Source organism: Argopecten irradians, chromosome 3 (assembly GCF_041381155.1).
Source record: "Argopecten irradians isolate NY chromosome 3, Ai_NY, whole genome shotgun sequence".
In the NCBI taxonomy this organism is placed as follows: domain Eukaryota; kingdom Metazoa; phylum Mollusca; class Bivalvia; order Pectinida; family Pectinidae; genus Argopecten; species Argopecten irradians.
The window spans coordinates 68,995,361-69,018,799 of NC_091136.1; the positions used below are offsets into that span (position 1 = coordinate 68,995,361).

Sequence of the window (23,439 nt, forward strand, 5' to 3'; positions counted from 1 at the left end):
ATAGCAGTTATAACAGTAGTTATCAGGCATTAGAACATCCTCCTTACTCATACACGGAGGTCAGTAAATTATAGCAGTTATAACAGTAGTTATCAGGCATTAGAACCTTAGGCTGTACACGGAGGTCAGTAAATTATAGCAGTTATAACAGTAGTTATCAGGCATTAGAACCTTAGGATGTACACGGAGGTCAGTAAATTATAGCAGTTATAACAGTAGTAATCAGGCATAAGAACATCCTTATTACTCATACACGGAGGTCAGTAAGTTATAGCAGTTATAACAGTAGTTATCAGGCATTAGAACATCCTCCTTACTCATACACGGAGGTCAGTAAGTTATAGCAGTTATAACAGTAGTTATCAGGCATTAGAACCTTAGGATGTACACGGAGGTCAGTAAGTTATAGCAGTTATAACAGTAGTTATCAGGCATTAGTAGGGCTGAAACGATTAGTAATTTCTGTATTCGATTATTCGGTCACATGTAATCGATTACTAATCGATTAATCGTTTGAATTGAAGGCAACTATATTGTTTCACTACTGACTACTGAAAACGTCCGCCATGTTTTGTTATCTAAGCCTACCAACAAATAAGAATAGATTTATTGACAAAACAAACGTATTTTATCCCAAACAAGCTCTGAATTCCGTTCCTGTATTGTCTTCCGTAACATCGTTTAAATCAAGCCTGCTAACCCGCTGTTTTGACGTGACCTTCACACGTACGACTAATCAACCAAATCTGGATCGCCACGGAGCGACATGACCAAATTTTCGTCAATGAACTTTTTTTATTTCCGTGATCAAAAAAATAAAATAAATCAACAACTCTTATATTCAATTAGAATATGAACAAAAACATTCTTTTTATATGATAAATACATGCAATAGTAAAATTTAAATGTTCAAGATTACTGCTCCTTCCGCTCCCGAGCGTCCCGGCTGCGATTAGGCCTCCATGACGTAACAACATGGAGTCCATCGCTAGTGAAAATTGGCGAATAGCGTGTTGCAAGCTTTCTCATGACATCCACTTTTTCATTGATTAATGACTTTAACTTCCACAGAGACGTAATTTAACAAGTATTTCTCACATCATATATGCTTTGTTGAGTTCAAAACATGTACATAAAGAGATGAAACTCCAGTCGGAATGGCTTACTCAGAAATCCATGATCTGTCAACGTGTTTAGTCAGCTTACAATGCACTGGCTATGCATGTTACGATTAACGATTAATAAAATCTTTAATCGATTATCAGCAATTAGCTTCATTAATCTAATCGCCTCCGATTATTCGACTAATCGTTTCAGCCCTAGGCATTAGAACATCCTCCTAACTCATACAAGGAGGTCAGTAAATTATAGCAGTTATAACAGTAGTTATCAGGCATTAGAACCTTAGGATGTACACAGAGGTCAGTAAATTATAGCAGTTGTAACAGTAGTTAGCAGGCATTAGAACATCCTCCTTACTCATACACGGAGGTCAGTAAATTATAGCAGTTATAACAGTAGTTATCAGGCATTAGAACCTAAGACTGTACACGGAGGTCAGTAAATTAAAGCAGCTATAACAGTAGTTAGCAGGCATAAGAACATCCTCCTTACTCATACACGGAGGTCTGTAAATTACAGCAGTTATAACAGTAGTTAGCAGGCATTAGAACATCCTCCTTACTCATACACGGAGGTCAGTAAATTATAGCAGTTATAACAGTAGTTATCAGGCATTAGAACATCCTCTTTACTCATACACGGAGGTCAGTAAATTATAGCAGTTATAACAGTAGTTATCAGGCATTAGAACCTTAGGCTGTACACGGAGGTCAGTAAATTATAGCAGTTATAACAGTAGTTATCAGACATTAGAACCTTAGGCTGTACACGGAGGTCAGTAAATTATAGCAGTTATAACAGTAGTTATCAGGCATTAGAACCTTAGGATGTACACGGAGGTCAGTAAATTATAGCAGTTATAACAGTAGTTATCAGGCATTAGAACCTTAGGATGTACACAGAGGTCAGTAAATTATAGCAGTTATAACAGTTGTTATCAGGCATTAGAACCTTAGGATGTACACGGAGGTCAGTAAATTATAGCAGTTGTAACAGTAGTTATCAGGCATTAGAACATCCTCCTTACTCATACACAGAGGTCAGTAAATTATAGCAGTTATAACAGTAGTTATCAGGCATTAGAACCTTAGGATGTACACAGAGGTCAGTAAATTATAGCAGTTATAACAGTAGTTATCAGGCATTAGAACATCCTCCTTACTCATACACGGAGGTCAGTAAATTATAGCAGTTATAACAGTAGTTTTCAGGCATTAGAACATCCTCCTTACTCATACACGGAGGTCAGTAAATTATAGCAGTTATAACAGTAGTTATGAGGCATTAGAACCTTAGGATGTACACGGAGGTCAGTAAATTATAGCAGTTATAACAGTAGTTATTAGGCATTAGAACCTAAGGATGTACATGGAGGTCAGTAAATTATAGCAGTTATAACAGTAGTTAGCAGGCATTAGAACCTTAGGATGTACACGGAGGTCAGTAAATTATAGCAGTTGTAACAGTAGATATCAGGCATTAGAACATCCTCCTTACTCATACACGGAGGTCAGTAAATAATAGCAGTTATAACAGTAGTTATCAGGCATTAGAACCTTAGGATGTACACAGAGGTCAGTAAATTATAGCAGTTATAACAGTAGTTATCAGGCATTAGAACATCCTCCTTACTCATACACGGAGGTCAGTAAATTATAGCAGTTATAACAGTAGTTAGCAGGCATTAGAACCTTAGGATGTACACGGAGGTCAGTAAATTATAGCAGTTGTAACAGTAGTTAGCAGGCATTAGAACCTTAGGATGTACACAGAGGTCAGTAAATTATAGCAGTTATAACAGTAGTTAGCAGGCATTAGAACCTTAGGATGTACACAGAGGTCAGTAAATTATAGCAGTTATAACAGTAGTTAGCAGGCATTAGAACCTTAGGATGCACACGGAGGTCAGTAAATTATAGCAGTTGTAACAGTAGTTATCAGGCATTAGAACATCCTCCTTACTCATACACGGAGGTCAGTAAATTATAGCAGTTATAACAGTAGTTATCAGGCATTAGAACCTTAGGCTGTACACGGAGGTCAGTAAATTATAGCAGTTATAACAGTAGTTATCAGGCATTAGAACCTTAGGATGTACACGGAGGTCAGTAAATTATAGCAGTTGTAACAGTAGTTATCAGGCATTAGAACATCCTCCTTACTCATACACGGAGGTCAGTAAATTATAGCAGTTATAACAGTAGTTATCAGGCATTAGAACCTTAGGCTGTACACGGAGGTCAGTAAATTATAGCAGTTATAACAGTAGTTATCAGGCATTAGAACCTTAGGATGTACACGGAGGTCAGTAAATTATAGCAGTTATAACAGTAGTAATCAGGCATAAGAACATCCTTATTACTCATACACGGAGGTCAGTAAGTTATAGCAGTTATAACAGTAGTTATCAGGCATTAGAACATCCTCCTTACTCATACACGGAGGTCAGTAAGTTATAGCAGTTATAACAGTAGTTATCAGGCATTAGAACCTTAGGATGTACACGGAGGTCAGTAAGTTATAGCAGTTATAACAGTAGTTATCAGGCATTAGTAGGGCTGAAACGATTAGTAATTTCTGTATTCGATTATTCGGTCACATGTAATCGATTACTAATCGATTAATCGTTTGAATTGAAGGCAACTATATTGTTTCACTACTGACTACTGAAAACGTCCGCCATGTTTTGTTATCTAAGCCTACCAACAAATAAGAATAGATTTATTGACAAAACAAACGTATTTTATCCCAAACAAGCTCTGAATTCCGTTCCTGTATTGTCTTCCGTAACATCGTTTAAATCAAGCCTGCTAACCCGCTGTTTTGACGTGACCTTCACACGTACGACTAATCAACCAAATCTGGATCGCCACGGAGCGACATGACCAAATTTTCGTCAATGAACTTTTTTTATTTCCGTGATCAAAAAAATAAAATAAATCAACAACTCTTATATTCAATTAGAATATGAACAAAAACATTCTTTTTATATGATAAATACATGCAATAGTAAAATTTAAATGTTCAAGATTACTGCTCCTTCCGCTCCCGAGCGTCCCGGCTGCGATTAGGCCTCCATGACGTAACAACATGGAGTCCATCGCTAGTGAAAATTGGCGAATAGCGTGTTGCAAGCTTTCTCATGACATCCACTTTTTCATTGATTAATGACTTTAACTTCCACAGAGACGTAATTTAACAAGTATTTCTCACATCATATATGCTTTGTTGAGTTCAAAACATGTACATAAAGAGATGAAACTCCAGTCGGAATGGCTTACTCAGAAATCCATGATCTGTCAACGTGTTTAGTCAGCTTACAATGCACTGGCTATGCATGTTACGATTAACGATTAATAAAATCTTTAATCGATTATCAGCAATTAGCTTCATTAATCTAATCGCCTCCGATTATTCGACTAATCGTTTCAGCCCTAGGCATTAGAACATCCTCCTAACTCATACAAGGAGGTCAGTAAATTATAGCAGTTATAACAGTAGTTATCAGGCATTAGAACCTTAGGATGTACACAGAGGTCAGTAAATTATAGCAGTTGTAACAGTAGTTAGCAGGCATTAGAACATCCTCCTTACTCATACACGGAGGTCAGTAAATTATAGCAGTTATAACAGTAGTTATCAGGCATTAGAACATCCTCCTTACTCATATACTTAGAACCTTACTCATACACGGAGGTCAGTAAATTATAGCAGTTATAACAGTAGTTATCAGGCATTAGAACCTTAGGATGTACACGGAGGTCAGTAAATTATAGCAGTTATAACAGTAGTTATCAGGCATTAGAACCTTAGGATGTACACGGAGGTCTGTAAATTATAGCAGTTATAACAGTAGTTATCAGGCATTAGAACCTTAGGATGTACACGGAGGTCAGTAAATTATAGCAGTTATAACAGTAGTTATCAGGCATTAGAACAACCTCTAGGATGTACACGGAGGTCAGTAAATTATAGCAGTTATAACAGTAGTTATCAGGCATTAGAACCTTAGGATGTACACAGAGGTCAGTAAATTATAGCAGTTATAACAGTAGTTATCAGGCATTAGAAGAACCTTAGGACTGTACACGGAGGTCAGTAAATTATAGCAGTTATAACAGTAGTTATCAGGCATTAGAACCTTAGGATGTACACGGAGGTCAGTAAATTATAGCAGTTATAACAGTAGTTATCAGGCATTAGAACCTTAGGATGTACACGGAGGTCAGTAAATTATAGCAGTTATAACAGTAGTTATCAGGCATTAGAACATCCTCCTTACTCATACACGGAGGTCAGTAAATTATAGCAGTTATAACAGTAGTTATCAGGCATTAGAACATCCTCCTTACTCATACACGGAGGTCAGTAAATTATAGCAGTTATAACAGTAGTTATCAGGCATTAGAACCTTAGGATGTACACGGAGGTCAGTAAATTATAGCAGTTATAACAGTAGTTATCAGGCATTTGAACATCCTCCTTACTCATACACGGAGGTCAGTAAATTATAGCAGTTATAACAGTAGTTATCAGGCATTAGAAACCTTAGGATGTACACGGAGGTCAGTAAATTATAGCAGTTATAACAGTAGTTATCAGGCATTAGAACCTAGGATGTACACGGAGGTCAGTAAATTATAGCAGTTATAACAGTAGTTAGCAGGCATTAGAACCTTAGGATGTACACGGAGGTCAGTAAATTATAGCAGTTATAACAGTAGTTATCAGGCATTAGAACCCTAGGATGTACTCATACACGGAGGTCAGTAAATTATAGCAGTTATAACAGTAGTTATCAGGCATTAGAACCTTAGGATGTACACGGAGGTCAGTAAATTATAGCAGTTATAACAGTAGTTATCAGGCATTAGAACCTTGGATCATACACGGAGGTCAGTAAATTATAGCAGTTATAACAGTAGATTTATCAGGCATTAGAACATCCTCCTTACTCATACACGGAGGTCAGTAAATTATAGCAGTTATAACAGTAGTTATCAGGCATTAGAACCTTAGGCTGTACACGGAGGTCAGTAAATTATAGCAGTTATAACAGTAGTTATCAGGCATTAGAACCTTAGGATGTACACGGAGGTCAGTAAATTATAGCAGTTATAACAGTAGTTATCAGGCATTAGAACCTTAGGATGTACACGGAGGTCAGTAAATTATAGCAGTTATAACAGTAGTTATCAGGCATTAGAACCTAAGGCTGTACACGGAGGTCAGTAAATTATAGCAGTTATAACAGTAGTTATCAGGCATTTGAACATCCTCCTTACTCATATACGGAGGTCTGTAAATTATAGCAGTTATAACAGTAGTTGGCAGGCATTAGAACATCCTCCTTACTCATACACGGAGGTCAGTAAATTATAGCAGTTATAACAGTAGTTGGCAGGCATTAGAACATCCTCCTTACTCATACACGGAGGTCAGTAAATTATAGCAGTTATAACAGTAGTTATCAGGCATTAGAACCTTAGGCTGTACACGGAGGTCAGTAAATTATAGCAGTTATAACAGTAGTTGGCAGGCATTAGAACATCCTCCTTACTCATACACGGAGGTCAGTAAATTATAGCAGTTATAACAGTAGTTATCAGGCATAAGAGCATCCTCCTTGCTCATTGGGTCGCTGTCATTATATCCTATCACGAGACAATACTATGAGGCAATAGTGCCCTCTCAAACAGGCCATAATGGGTTTAGTACATCACCCTCACATGAGACCCGTTTTCATGTCAGGGTAACAGAAGCACATCAAGCGACAACTCGCAACGCTATCTCCATTTCCGCACCACGTTGTTACATTAAAAGTACAACATATGAATTGTTGCAGAAATCTGTTTCTATAAAACGGGATTCAGCTTCATAAAGATTAAAAGTAGATTAATATTGAAGATAAGTGAACTGTCTTCTGTAGAAAAGCAACATTTGCTTTCATCCCCGCACACAACAGCCTGTCCGCCATTTTGACGTCTTGGTCGAAGCGCAACATTATAATGACGTCATGTAATGGTGACGTCACAATACATTCACATTCAAGTTTGCGCCACTTCAATAGTGCCCGCTTGCCGGGCACTATTGCAAATAGTATCCATCTGTGTAGCCAATCAGAATCCAGCATTCTGTCACGTGATGTACACAAGGTTATGTCATTTTTGATTGGCTAATTCAAATCTAGATCAAAGTATTCTTTAGCCTGAAAAAATTATCCTTCTCTAAAGTTTTTGTATAGTGATGAAAGGTTGTGTTTCATATTTGCGTTTGTGATATTTTTCAGTCTGGAACACTATTACTGTCCCAGTTACTCCATACAGAACCTGTACAGAAGCTCAAGTGTCATACATATGAACCGCCACGCTATCTCGGACTGGCAGAACAGGTAACAAGAAATGTAACATATTATCATAAAAAAATTAATTCTAAGATGTATGTCGTGTAACATAGTTTTGTTTTGAGTAATATGCTTTACTTAAAGGTTTTCTTATCTTTAGCATGAGGAGCTTATGATCCTGTTCAAGAAGGCACTGGTTACTATAGATGGTTTTAGTTTGTTCCAATCCCTACGAGCATGTAGGAACCAAGTGGCTAGAGGTAAGTACCACTAATAGGTTTTACATTATCCCATTATATTTGTTTAAGTTCATATGGAAAGACATCGTAAAACATACTGAAAACCAACTTATTTTGGCATGCGCTTTTTTTTGATGAATTTCTCAGGCTATCAGTATTACATATAAATTGCCACTCAAAAGAATTTTATCAATACAATAAAGCCTTTTAACTGTAAATTGTGAAAGAAAAGCAGTTAAAAATATGGTAGACATAGAAACGTGGAAGTAAGTTGCCATGAAAATAAATGAAGTTTACAGTAACTGTTTCTATATCCACCCTTAATGTTAGATGGCCTGTTCACAAATACTGTAGTACTGAGTATCAAATATAAAAATACTGTAGTACTGAGTATCTAATATAAAAATACTGTAGTACTGAGTATCAAAGATCAAATATAAAAATACTGTAGTACTGAGTATCAAATATAAAAATACTGTAGTACTGAGTATCAAATATAAAAATACTGTAGAACTGAGTATCAAATATAAAAATCCTGTAGTACTGAGTATCAAAGATCAAATATAAAAATACTGTAGTACTGAGTATCTTATATAAAAATACTGTAGTACTGAGTATCTTATATAAAAATACTGTAGTACTGAGTATCAAAGATCAAATATACAAATACCGTAGTACTGAGTATCTTATATAAAAATACTGTAGTACTGAGTATCAAAATAAAATACTGTAGTACTGAGTATCAAATATAAAAATACTTTAGTACTGAGTATCAAAGATCAAATATAAAAATACCGTAGTACTGAGTATCAAATATAAAAATACTGTAGTACTGAGTATCAAAGATCAAATATAAAAATACTGTAGTACTGAGTATCAAATATAAAAATACTGTAGTACTGAGTATCAAAGATCAAATATAAAAATACTGTAGTACTGAGTATCAAAGATCAAATATAAAAATACTGTAGTACTGAGTATCAAAGATCAAATATAAAAATACCGTAGTACTGAGTATCAAAGATCAAATATAAAAATACCGTAGTACTGAGTATCAAATATAAAAATACTGTAGTACTGAGTATCAAATATAAAAATACTGTAGTACTGAGTATCAAAGATCAAATATAAAAATACTGTAGTACTGAGTATCAAATATAAAAATACTGTAGTACTGAGTATCAAAGATCAAATATAAAAATACTGTAGTACTGAGTATCAAAGATCAAATATAAAAATACCGTAGTACTGAGTATCAAATATAAAAATACCGTAGTACTGAGTATCAAAGATCAAATGTAAAAATACTGTAGTACTGAGTATCAAAGATCAAATATAAAAATACTGTAATACTGATTATCAAAGATCAAATATAAAAAACTGTAGTACTGAGTATCAATAATACTGAGTATCAAATATCAAATATAAAAATACCGCTGTGTACGTAGTACTGAGTATCAAAGATCAAATATAAAAATACTGTATACTGAGTATCAAGATTAAATAATATGATTTAAGCCAAATCATAAGCATAAAAAATATAGTTAGGATTGTAACTGTTTAAACTGTAGTCATCAAAGATCAAATATAGATTGTGTTTTGTTTAAAAATACAGTCGTCTATACAGGCCGTCAATGGAATAGTTACTCGATCTTGTTTTCCTGTATCAACACATGTATCAAAAAAGCGCGGGAATATGTGCCGTATCTGCACCAAGCTTCCTTAGTACGGATGACGTGCCTTAACAACACATAGACATATTATTTGACTATCATTGTATCGTTCGTATCTTGTGTAGTTATCTAAAAATACTGTAATTTAGTACTGAGTATCAAAGATTCAAATCTCATCGTGCTGATAAAAATAAAACATGGCTGCCTGTATTACTGGAATGTAGATCTTTATCAAAGATCAAATCGCTCTACGCAGCCTTCGGCGCGCAAATAGTAGCTGCGCTCGTTTAATAATATAATAATACGTAGTACTGAGTAGTCAAAGATCAAATTAAAAATACTGTAGTACTGGTATCAAAGATCAAATATAAAAATACTGTATACTGATTATCAAAGATCAAATATAAAAATACCGTAATACTGAGTATCAAATATCAAATATAAAAATACCGTGTGTACTGAGTATCAAAGATCAAATATAAAAATCAAATATCAAAGATCAAATATAAAAATACTGTAGTACTGAGTATCAAATATAAAAATACTGTAGTACTGAGTATCAAAGATCAAATATAAAAATACTGTAGTACTGAGTATCAAAGATCAAATATAAAAATACCGTAGTACTGAGTATCAAAGATCAAATATAAAAATACTGTAGTACTGAGTATCAAATATAAAAATACTGTAGTACTGAGTATCAAATATAAAAATACTGTAGTACTGAGTATCAAATATAAAAATACTGTAGTACTGAGTATCAAAGATCAAATATAAAAATACCGTAGTACTGAGTATCAAATATAAAAATACTGTAGTACTGAGTATCAAAGATCAAATATAAAAATACTGTAGTACTGAGTATCAAATATAAAAATACTGTAGTACTGAGTATCAAAGATCAAATATAAAAATACTGTAGTACTGAGTATCAAATATAAAAATACTGTAGTACTGAGTATCAAATATAAAAATACTGTAGTACTGAGTATCAAAGATCAAATATAAAAATACCGTAGTACTGAGTATCTATATAAAAATACTGTAGTACTGAGTATCAAATATAAAAATACTGTAGTACTGAGTATCAAATAAAAAATACTGTAGTACTGAGTATCAAATCAAATATAAAAATACGTAGTACTGAGTATCTTATATAAAAATACTGTAGTACTGAGTATCAAATATAAAAATACTGTAGTACTGAGTATCAAATATAAAAATACTGTAGTACTGAGTATCAAAGATCAAATATAAAAATACTGTAGTACTGAGTATCAAATATAAAAATACTGTAGTACTCAGTATCAAAGATCAAATATAAAAATACTGTAGTACTGAGTATCAAAGATCAAATATAAAAATACTGTAGTACTGAGTATCAAAGATCAAATATAAAAATACTGTAGTGTACTGAGTATCAAAGATCAAATATAAAAATACCGTAGTACTGAGTATCAAATATAAAAATACTGTAGTACTGAGTATCAAAGATCAAATATAAAAATACTGTAGTACTGAGTATCAAATATAAAAATACTGTAGTACTGAGTATCAAATATAAAAATACTGTAGTACTGAGTATCAAAGATCAAATATAAAAATACCGTAGTACTGAGTATCTAACATAAAAATACTGTAGTACTGAGTATCAAAGATCAAATATAAAAATACAGTAGTACTGAGTATCAAAGATCAAATTTAAAAATTTGAACTGCAGTCTGCCTTGATATTTGGAGAAGCACCATACTACATCATTCAATATAAGCTTCAATATAGGAAGCTCTCATCACAACCTTTTTTATCACATAACCCTGTGTATGTTGTGTCAACATAACCCTGTGTATGTTGTGTCGACATAACTCTGTGTATGTTGTGGTGACATAACCCTCTCTATGTTGTGTCAAAATAAGCCTGTGTTTGTTGTGTCAACATAACCCTGTGTATGTTGTGTGGACATAACCCTGTGTATGTTGTGTCGACATAACCCTGTGTATGTTGTGTCGACATAACCCTGTGTATGTTGTGTCAACATAACCCTGTGTATGTTGTGTCAACATAACCCTGTGTATGTTATGTCAACATGACCCTGTGTATGTTGTGTCGGCATAAGCATGTGTTTGTTGTGTCGACATAACTCTGTGTTTGTTGTGTTGACATAACTGTGTCTGTTGTGTCGATATAACCCTGTGTATTTTGTGTCGATATAACCCTTGGTATGTTGTGTCAACATAACCCTGTGTATGTTGTGTTGACATAACCCTGTGTATGTTGTGTCGACATAACCCTGTCTATGTTGTGGTGACATAACCCTCTCTATGTTGTGTCAAAATAAGCCTGTGTTTGTTGTGTCAACATAACCCTGTGTATGTTGTGTGGACATAACCCTGTGTATGTTGTGTCGACATAACCCTGTGTATGTTGTGTCGACATAACCCTGTGTATGTTGTGTCAACATAACCCTGTGTATGTTGTGTCAACATGACCCTGTGTATGTTGTGTCGGCATAAGCCTGTGTTTGTTGTGTCGACATAACTCTGTGTTTGTTGTGTTGACATAACTGTGTCTGTTGTGTCGATATAACCCTGTGTATTTTGTGTCGATATAACCCTTGGTATGTTGTGTCAACATAACCCTGGGTATGTTGTGTTGACATAAACCTGTGTATGTTGTGTTGACATAACTCTTTGTTTGTTGTGTCAACATAACCCTCTGTATGTTGTGTTGACATAACCCTGTGTATGTTGTGTTGACATAACTCTTTGTTTGTTGTGTCAACATAACCCTGTGTATGTAGTGTTGACATAAGCCTGTGTATGTTGTGTTGACATAACCCTGTGTTTGTTGTGTTTACATAATTCTGTGTTTGTTGTGTTGACATAACCCTGTGTATGTTGTGTTGATATAACCTTTGGTATGTTGTGTCAACATAACCCTGTGTATGTTATGTTTACATAACCCTGTGTATGTTGTGTCAACATAACCCTGTGTATGTTGTGTTGACATAACCCTGTGTATGTTGTGTTGACATAACCCTGTGTATGTTGTGTTGACATAACTCTGTGTATGTTGTGTTGACATAACCCTGTGTATGTTGTGTTGACATAACCCTGTGTATGTTGTGTTGACATAACCCTGTGTATGTTGTGTTGACATAACCCTGTGTATGTTGTGTTGACATAACTCTGTGTATGTTGTGTTGACATAACCCTGTGTATGTTGTGTCAACATAACCTTGTGTATGTTGTGTTGACATAACTCTGTGTATGTTGTGTTGACATAACTCTGTGTATGTTGTGTTGACATAACTCTGTGTATGTTGTGTTGACATAACTCTGTGTATGTTGTGTCAACATAACCCTGTGTATGTTGTGTTGACATAACTCTGTGTATGTTGTGTTGACATAACCCTGTGTTTGTTGTGTTGACATAACCCTGTTTATGTTGTGTTGGCATAATCCTGTCTTTTTTGTGTTGACATAACCCTGTCTATGTTGTGTCGACATAACTCTGTGTTTGTTGTGTCGACATAACCCTGTGTATGTTGTGTCAACATAACCCTTTCTATGTTGTTTTGACATAACCATGTGTATGTTGTGTTGACATAACCTTGTGTATGTTGTGTTGACATAACCCTCTGTATGTTGTGTTGACATAACCCTGTGTATGTTGTGTTGACATAACCCTGTGTATGTTGTGTCAACATAACCCTGTGTATGTTGTGTTGACATAACCATGTGTATGTTGTGTTGACATAACCTTGTGTATGTTGTGTTGACATAACCCTGTGTTTGTTGTGTTGACATAATTCTCTGTTTGTTGTGTTGACATAACCTTGTGTATGTTGTGTTGATATAACCCTTGGTATGTTGTGTCAACATAAATAAAAATTTATTATTTTTGTTTATACACAGCAAAAAATCTTAACCTAGGTTACATTGCTACATTTCAATAAGCTCTATCTATATACTGAATGCAGTCTCTGTCTTATCATGATGTTTGGTTCAAGCTGAGGTCAATGTCTAGACAAGTGCTAGTTATTTTCTTGGTCAAGGAATCTTTTGTTTTCATGTAAATTAGTATGCATACCAGACCCAATCAACAGGCTCGTCCACTCTAACCTTCCTAAGGACCCCTATTGACTAGGGGCCAAACTAAAAATAGTTGAAATTAGAATAAGTGCAAGAACCAATCATGGCACGTATAATGCACGACGTCAGACATACAGATGCAACTGCCCTAATTGTGTAGCGTCAGTTTGGATGAAATTGTCAGGACATACGGATGCTCTTGTTATTCACTTCAGAGTTAAACAATTCCTGCAGGCTAATTTCTATTACCTGGTACATTTGTCACATCTCATTTTACTTCGCCGTAACATATTGTATGTTGGCGACCCTAAACGAACTCTTGCATCATCACTATGGTGTTTGTAAACATAGCTTACATCATCGGAACATTTCTTGTGGTTTTGGTGGAGTATACAACTCTTCAATGACATTTTGGCTATTTTCTTGGAATAAGTGCCGAAGTTAAACTTTCATTGTCAAACATATCACAAATTCCATTGGACATTCAGTGAGAATACATAACTTTTAATCATAAACATGAGTGGGCCAGTCCGACATACTAGGCGTGTGACCCGGAGTAACCCCATAGGCAGTCGAGGTTCTAACACCACCAGATCATCGGAAAACCAGTTGGATCAGACATTACCGGAAAATTGGACGGTGTCAAAATTAAGACATGAACTAAAGAAACTTGATGTATCCGTTGCGCCTCGGATCAAACATGCCATATTGGTTAAAACCTATAAACAATCCGTGGAATGGAACACTAACGGTGACCCAGACACGACCCCTGCGACCCAGCAGCTGATCAGTATGATGAATGACAGTGGGCGGAGCTTGGGATCCACGGCGCAGTCGCAGTCGTCGGGTGTCTCACCTTCCGACTTCAAGGCCATGCAGGAAACTATTTCCGGTCTTGTGTCATCTGTTAGTTCGCTAACACAAATCATAGCCGGTCGTTCGCAAGGAACAGTTACGGGAAAGACTAACGACGAAAAAGAATTCACGCTGTTCTCGGAGAATACCAGCACCATAGAACAGGCTAGTGCGAGGCCTACTGGTAGCGGCGTCATGATCAGCGACTTGGCTCCGGTACAATCAAAACAAGGTCAGTACCTAAGTACTAGATACGGCTTCTCGGCCGAATCATTACCTTTTATTGAAACCGTGCAGCCTTCCTTGAGACGTCAAATTCTGGAAGGTAAAGACATAAACCTGGCCACATTATTAATCCCTTATTATACAGGGCCACAATCAGAAATGGCGGGTCCCAATAAGAATGACCAGAGAACTCTACAATCACTCACACTGCCTCAATTTATACAAGCGTTTGGGATATACAAAAACATTATGTGTCAGGCACATCCGCATCGTAGGGAGGAGCTGGACCTGTACGAAAGGGAGATCATAGATATGGCCAGCAGGTACAATGGAAAGGGATTCTATGAGTATCACAAACTGTTTGCAGCACAGGCAGCAGCACACTTGAAATACAATAACATTAAGGTGGATTGGTCTGTCAGAAATAACTAATTGTTTTGTGCAATATTCGCGAACTTCAGAGCAAGTACTTGTGCAGTGTGTGACAGTTCACTGCACCAAACAAGTTTCTGTCCTCAAGCTGACCAGGCACATGTAAATCAATCGCGCAACACAAAGGCTTCTAACAAACAGCAGTACAGACGTGTTAGGTCGTGCATGCGTGCTACATAATGGCAAAGAAATCTGCAATAATTACAACACCAACCGTGGCTGTACTAGACATAATTGTTGGAATATTCACGTGTGTTTGTCATGTAAAGGAGAACATCCACAGCAAAAGTGTAGCAAGGCATCAAAAAACTCGCAGGAGACGGGCCAAAACAAATAGTTTGTTTGGGTCCCGTCAACACTCAAAGACTAGAAAAGGAACTTGAGAATCATCCAGATAAATGATTTGTCAAATATCTCATCCAGGGGTTTATGCTTGGTTTTGACACAGGTCTACGCACTTTACCTGCCTTACCATACCAATGTAAAAACTTGTTGTCTGCTACCAGGCAGCCAGAAACTACAGGAAACTTATTACAAACAGAAGTTCAGAAAGGTTTTGTGATAGGTCCCTACAGGAACATGCCCTTCACTAACTTCAGGATCAGTCCTATCGGTATAGCAGAAGGTAAATATTCGGGAAAGAAATGTTTAATTGTGGACTTATCTGCCCCTCATGATGACGAGGCACATCCTAGCCTTAATGATTTAGTGGACAAGGAGGAGTTTTCTTTAACATATGTCACAATAGATCATGCCATTCAGATTATCAAAAGACTAGGCAAAGGCAGTTGGCTTTGTAAAACAGATATTCAAAACGCGTTCAAGCTATTACCGATAAGCAAGGATCTATGGCCTTTCTACGGTATTCAATGGGACAATCGGTACTATTTCTATACAAGACTGGTGTTTGGAAGTCGCTCCAGTCCGAAAATATTTGACTCTTTATCTTCTGCCATTTGTTGGATTCTAGAACACAACTATATATGGTATCAAACATCTTCTTCATTTATTGGATGATTTTCTAACAATTGACCCACCAGACAGTTTAGCACATCGCACTATGGCTATTCTTACACAAGTGTTTAAGCAACTTTGTGTTCCATTGTCTAGTAAGAAAACAGTAGGACCTACTACATGTCTCGAGTACTTGGGCATCATTCTAGATACAGAACAAATGCAGGCCCGTCTGCCATCCGAAAAAGTTGACAGAATCGCGGAGATAGTCGCGTCATTTATGGTCAAAAAGTCGTGTACTAAAAGAGATTTACTCAGTCTTTTAGGACATTTGAATTTTGCGTGTAGAGTAGTTCGCCCAGGACGATCCTTCATCTCATACCTACTCTTTTTGTCAACTTCAGTAACAGCTCTCCATCATCACGTATACTTTAACGCCGAATGCAGGTCCGACCTCGCGATGTGGCTAAAGTTTCTGAAGGAGTGGAATGGAGTTACCTTCTTCTTACATTCCGATTTTACTAAAGTGGCGGAGATAGAATTCTTCACGGATGCAACCCCCATTAGCTTTGGGGGCTATTTTGCGGGACACTGGTTTAACGGTAAATTTCCACAAAATTTCATTCCAAAAGGGGCAGTTTCCTCCATGGCCTTATGTGAACTATACCCCATTGTAGTTGCAGCAGTGCTGTGGGGTCATTCGTGGTGTCAAAAACAGATTATAGTCAATTGTGATAACGCGGCAACAGTGGACATCATTAATAAAGGGAGATCTAAAATTCCTTTCATTATGAAATTTGTTCGGAGACTAGTATACTGTGCTATGGTCAACAATTTCACTTTGCACGCAAAACATATACCGGGGAAAACTAACCTAATAGCTGATTCTCTTTCTCGTTTCCAGGACAGGAAGTTCAGGATTTTGGCACCACATGCGGACCAGAATCCAACACCTTGCCCATCGGTTTCCGAGTTGACACTGTTTTGACATCAAGTGTAGACAGATTCATTGAAGCGTCTCTTTCAAGTAATACATGTTCAGCATATTTCAGTGGTTTTCAGTGCTTCCTGACATTCCTAACTATGTCAGGAGTTATCTTTACGCGCTCATCTCTACCAACGCCCACTGAGGATTTACTAGTATACTTTGTTACTTATTGTGCTACATACTTAAAGTTACAGTGGTGTACAATCAAATTGTATCTAGCTGGAGTACGCCACTATTACTTAAAATCAGGGTTCCCCAACCCTTTACTTCAGTGTGATAGACTTCAGATGGTATTGAGAGGAATTAAGAAATCCCAGCTGGGTAAGCCAAAAGAAAGATTACCCATCACAGCAGATATTTTCTTTCAAATGTGCACGGTTCTTCAAAGGGGTCTGTTTAACCCTTTTATGGATCTTACCCTTCAATGTATGTTTTTAATAGCATTTTACGGTTTTCTACGTTGTGGAGAATTTACTGTGCGGTCTACGGTCGTGGATTTCTGAAGATTGGAACATATCACTTTTGCGGAAGACCTTCCTTATTTAAGTCTCCTTTTGCCAACGTCTAAGACTGACCCTTTCCGGCAAGGGGTCATCATTCGGATATATAAAAAACCGAAATGGTGTCCAGTATCATTGTGTAAACTTTATTATAACTTACGCAGTAGCTTTAAAAAGGGTAGGGAGAGTAATGCACCACTATTCGTTGAGGATACAGTGGAGTTTAAACCTTTTTCTAGAAGCCGTTTTCTGACCTATCTTGAGCAGGTTTTGACTAGAGCCGGATTCAATTCAAAGCAGTTTTCTGGACATTCATTCAGAGGTGGTGCAGCATCTACAGCTGCAGCCAAAAACGTTGAAGATCACTTGATTAAGACATTAGGACGTTGGTCATCTTCATGTTATACTCGTTATATTAAAGTACAACCAGACATTCTCAGAAATGCCCAAAATCAAATGTGCTCGTGACCGTCAGTACATTACAAAAGTGACTTTCTCGTTAATGGTGCTAGAGGGCACATATACTCTTTTATCATCATTATCCTCTTGGGGGCTCTCATGATTTAATACAAAACAAATAAATCATTCGTTTGGCATTAATCCCCATTCGGATTATCATACATATATAAGACTTGCAATCAAATCCTTTGTTTCATTAACTTGGGGCATCTCATCACAGCACAGAGGACCTCCGGTCCCCACATATATAGGCTCTGGTACCTTCAGTACCCATCTTATAGGGGATCTCCGATTCCCACCATAGACTCTGGGACCTTCAGTCCCCACATAGGCTCTGGGACCTCCGGTCCCCACTTTAGCTAGGGAACCTCCGGTTTCCATTGTCACCTCCGGTCACCTCACCACAATCTCACTAGAGATTAGTATAGGTTTAATTAGACATAGTTTGAGATGTTCCAAGAAACCTTAACTTCATCACTTGAGTCTTGTTACATAAGCAGCCCCCAAGAGAGCCACAATTATATAGATGTTGTAATTTGTAGTTTAGTTTGCTTAAGTACAGGATGTGAGGTATGAAAGTGGTGTGTAAAGTGCAGGAACCTATATATATCATATGTTATAATTTGTTAGAGTAGCGATTAAACCCCTTTAATCTAAATTCAGTTTTTGTTGTGTATAAACCCTGTGTATGTTATGTTTACACAACCCTGTGTTTGTTGTGTTGACATAATCCTGTGTATATTGTGTCGACATAACCCTGTGTATATTGTGTTGACATAACCTTGTGTATGTTGTGTCAACATAACCCTGTGTATATTGTGTTGACATAACCCTGTGTATGTTGTGTTGACATATATAACCCAATGTATGTTGTGTTGACATAACCCTGTGTATATTGTGTCGACATAACCCAATGTATGTTGTGTTGACATAACCCTGTGTATGTTGTGTTGACATAACCTTGTGTATGTTGTGTCAACATAACCCTGTGTATATTGTGTTGACATAACCCTGTGTATGTTGTGTTGACATAACCCAATGTATGTTGTGTTGACATAACCCTGTCTATATTGTGTCGACATAACCCTGTGTATGCTGTGTCGACATAACCCTGTGTATGTTGTGTTGACATAACCTTGTGTATGTTGTCAACATAACCCTGTGTATATTGTGTTGACATAAATCTGTGTATGTTGTATCGACATAATTCTGTGTATGTTGTGTCCACATAACCCTGTGTATGTTGTGTTGACATAACCCTGTCTGCGTTTTGTCGACATAACCCTGTGTATGTTTTGTCGACATAACCCTGTGTATGTTGTGTGACATAACCCTGTGTATGTTGTGTCGACATAACCCTGTGTATGTTGTGTCGACATAACCCTGTGTATGTTGTGTCGACATAACCCTGTGTTTGTTGTGTCAACATAACCCTTTCTATGTTGTGTCAACATAACCCTGTGTATGTTGTGTTGACATAACCCAATGTATGTTGTGTCGACATAACCCTGTCTATATTGTGTCGACATAACCCTGTGTATGCTGTGTCGACATAACCCTGTGTATGTTGTGTTGACATAACCTTGTGTATGTTGTGTCAACATAACCCTGTGTATGTTGTGTCGACATAACCCTGTGTATGTTGTGTCGACATAACCCTGTGTATGTTGTGTCGACATAACCCTGTGTATGTTGTGTCGACGTAACCCTGTGTATGTTGTGTCGACGTAACCCTGTGTATGTTGTGTCGACATAACCTTGTGTATGTTGTGTTGACATAACCCTGTGTTGTATATTGTGTTGACATAACCCTGTGTATGTTGTGTTGAAATAACCCAATGTATGTTGTGTCGACATAACCCTGTCTATATTGTGTCGACATAACCCTGTGTATGCTGTGTCGACATAACCCTGTGTATGTTGTGTTGACATAACCTTGTGTATGTTGTGTCAACATAACCCTGTGTATATTGTGTTGACATAAATCTGTGTATGTTGTGTCGACATAATTCTGTGTATGTTGTGTCGACATAACCCTGTGTATGTTGTGTTGACATAACCCTGTCTGTGTTTTGTCGACATAACCCTGTGTATGTTTTGTCGACATAACCCTGTGTTTGTTGTGTGACATAACCCTGTGTTTGTTGTGTGACATAACCCTGTGTATGTTGTGTCGACATAACCCTGTGTATGTTGTGTCGACATAACCCTGTGTATGTTGTGTCGACATAACCCTGTGTTTGTTGTGTCAACATAACCCTTTCTATGTTGTGTCAACATAACCCTGTGTATGTTGTGTTGACAAAACCCTGTGTATATTGTGTTGACATAACCTTGTGTATGTTGTGTCAACATAACCCTGTGTATATTGTGTTGACATAAATCTGTGTATGTTGTGTCGACATAATTCTGTGTATGTTGTGTTGACATAACCCTGTCTGTGTTTTGTCGACATAACCCTGTGTATGTTTTGTCGACATAACCCTGTGTTTGTTGTGTTGACAAAACCCTGTGTATGTTGTGTCGACATAACCCTGTGTATGTTGTGTCAACATAACCCTGTGTATGTTGTGTCGACATAACCCTGTGTATGTTGTGTCGACGTAACCCTATGTATGTTGTGTCGACATAACCCTGTGTATGTTGTGTCGACATAACCCTGTGTATGTTGTGTCGACATAACCCTGTGTATGTTGTGTCGACATAACCCTGTGTATGTTGTGTTGACATAACCCTGTGTATGTTGTGTCGACATAACCCTGTGTATGTTGTGTCAACATAACCCTTTCTATATTGTTTTGACATAACCTTGTGTATGTTGTGTTGACATAACCCTGTCTATGTTGTGTCGACATAACCCTGTCTATGTTGTGTCGACATAACCTTGTGTATGTTGTGTTGACATAACCCTGTCTATGTTGTGTCGACATAACCTTGTGTATGTTGTGTTGACATAACCCTGTGTATGTTGTGTCGACATAACCTTGTGTATGTTGTGTTGACATAACCCTGTGTATGTTGTGTTGACATAACCCTGTGTATGTTGTGTCAACATAACCCTTTCTATGTTGTTTTGACATAACCTTGTGTATGTTGTGTTGGCATAATCCTGTCTATGTTGTGTCGACATAACCTTGTGTATGTTGTGTTGACATAACCCTCTGTATGTTGTGTTGACATAACCCTGTGTATGTTGTGTTGACATAACTCTTTGTTTGTTGTGTCAACATAACCCTGTGTATGTTGTGTTGACATAACCTTGTGTATGTTGTGTTGACATAACCTTGTGTATGTTGTGTTGACATAACCTTGTGTATGTTGTGTTGACATAACCTTGTGTATGTTGTGTTGACATAACCCTGTGTATGTTGTGTCAACATAACCCTGTGTATGTTGTGTTGACATAACCCTGTGTATGTTGTGTGGACATAACCCTGTGTATGTTGTGTTGACATAACCTTGTGTATGTTGTGTTGACATAACCCTGTGTATGTTGTGTTGACATAACCCTGTGTATGTTGTGTTGACATAACCCTGTGTATGTTGCGTTGACATAACCCTGTGTATGTTGTGTTGACATAACTCTGTGTATGCTGTGTTGACATAACCCTGTGTATGTTGTGTTGACATAACTCTGTGTATGTTGTGTTGACATAACCCTGTGTATGTTGTGTTGACATAACCTTGTGTATGTTGTGTTTACTTAACTCTGTGTATGTTGTGTTGACATAAGCCTGTGTATGTTGTGTCGAAATAAGCCTGTGTATGTTGTGTTGACATTAGCCTGTGTATGTTGTATTTATCAGCTACAGCTAGTGGGACAGACTCATCTCTCCAGCCTCCTCCATTGGCCTACAAGAAGTGGGGACTCCAAGGTCAGGAACGAATTCTCGACTGTTGTAGTTGTGGTAAGTGGGGATAACATGTACAAGTAAACATAAATTAATTAATTATGTAAAGGAAGTAGCTTTGATAGATTGATTCAGTATAGGTCAATTCCTATAAAACACACACTCCAAGATTCTGAGTTTTGATTAAGCTATTTCAGTAAAACATCTACCGCTGTCCATGACTTTAGGTTTTGTTTTGAGGTATTTCACTAAATATCGACCAGGTTTTCTTTTGGGTGCAGTCAGAAGTACGAGTAAGGATAGTGGATCATTGATAGAAAAGATTATTGAGTACAGGGTGTCAGATAATGTTTTTAGGTCACCTGACCATAGGTCATGGTGACTTATTGCGATAGTCTTTTGTTCGTCGTCGTGCGTTGTCCATTAACAATTCCTTGTGAACGTGATAACTTCAGTAAATATAAACCAAGCTAAATGAAATTTTGTATATAGACTAACAGAAAATCAGTGTGATTTGACTGTAATTATTAGAGTTATTGCCCTTTGCACTAAAAATTATTATTGGACCTTGTACACGCAGACGAGTTTGAAAATCAGCTTGGTTAGAATCTAACTTAATAACACAGTTATTCCCCTTTGCGATAATAATTATGGAATTAATCTTAATGAAACTTTGTATGTAGACCTATTAGATCTGTGTTCCTACATCAAAAACAAAAGACATCAGTTGGCCAGTAAATTACATAAATAATTTTTATCAAATATCAGGTGACCGTTAAGGCCCATGGCCCTCTTGTTAATTGGATTTAATGCCGTTACTAGATGATATGGCTTTATTTCTAGAGGTGTAACAATACATTGACTATTGTAATTGCATGCCTCTCAACTCGATCAATCAATGCAATATTCAATAAGTCAATAACAATTTCCATTAGTGCATAAAGCTATTGATAGTTTTCCTGTAACTTGGATGAAATGAAGTACTCACAGAGGTTTGATATAGTAACAGACTAACAGTCATGAGAAGAGGTTTTTTCCATGTTATCCACTCAAAAACAAACACTGACATTGTTTTCAATCATTATCATCCATGTGTTTAAATTGCTACTGATGCTAGCAGGTAAAGGGAAGTAACTCTAAACCAATACTACACTACATGAACAACATGGCAGACAATTCATTGACTGAAATTCAGTAGAATTCAGAATGAATGCAAACTGTCACATTAGTGTTTTCATTGATAGCAATAGTATTACAATAGCTAAATTTAGATCTGTAGACAATAGTTATTTGCTATTGTAGGGGTAGGCACTCCCAACCCGTTTGATCAGATGAAGGCAGCCGCTGTTATAGGAGGGCCGTCCGCCACAATCCGCCCAACACCACCTGCCCACTCCATGTATCTGACATCTGGCATAGATCATTATGTTGGATTCTTCTACGCTGTGGAGGTCAGTACACATGTTCTGTTTTATTAGGTCAGTACACATGTTCTGTTTTATTAGGTCAGTACACATGTTCTGGTTTGTTATGTCAGTACACATGTTCTGTTTTATTATGTCAGTACACATGTTATTTTTTATTATGTCAGTACACATGTTCTGTTTTATTATGTCAGTACACATGTTCTGTTTTATTAGGTCAGTACACATGTTCTGTTTTATTATGTCAGTACACACGTTCTATTTTATTATGTCAGTGCACATG

General features: G+C 36.9%; 1 protein-coding gene across 1 annotated transcript in view; it reads left to right on the forward strand.

The window, feature by feature from the left end:
- The window catches only part of LOC138319836 (rab3 GTPase-activating protein non-catalytic subunit-like), a 207,362-nt gene that overhangs the window by 7,262 nt on the left and 176,661 nt on the right, over positions 1-23,439 (forward strand). The window contains exons 6-9 of the mRNA XM_069262967.1: positions 7,412-7,513; positions 7,626-7,725; positions 21,688-21,789; positions 23,035-23,183. Of these exons, the coding sequence (XP_069119068.1) occupies positions 7,412-7,513; positions 7,626-7,725; positions 21,688-21,789; positions 23,035-23,183 (453 nt within the window). The remainder of the gene's footprint in view (positions 1-7,411; positions 7,514-7,625; positions 7,726-21,687; positions 21,790-23,034; positions 23,184-23,439) is intronic.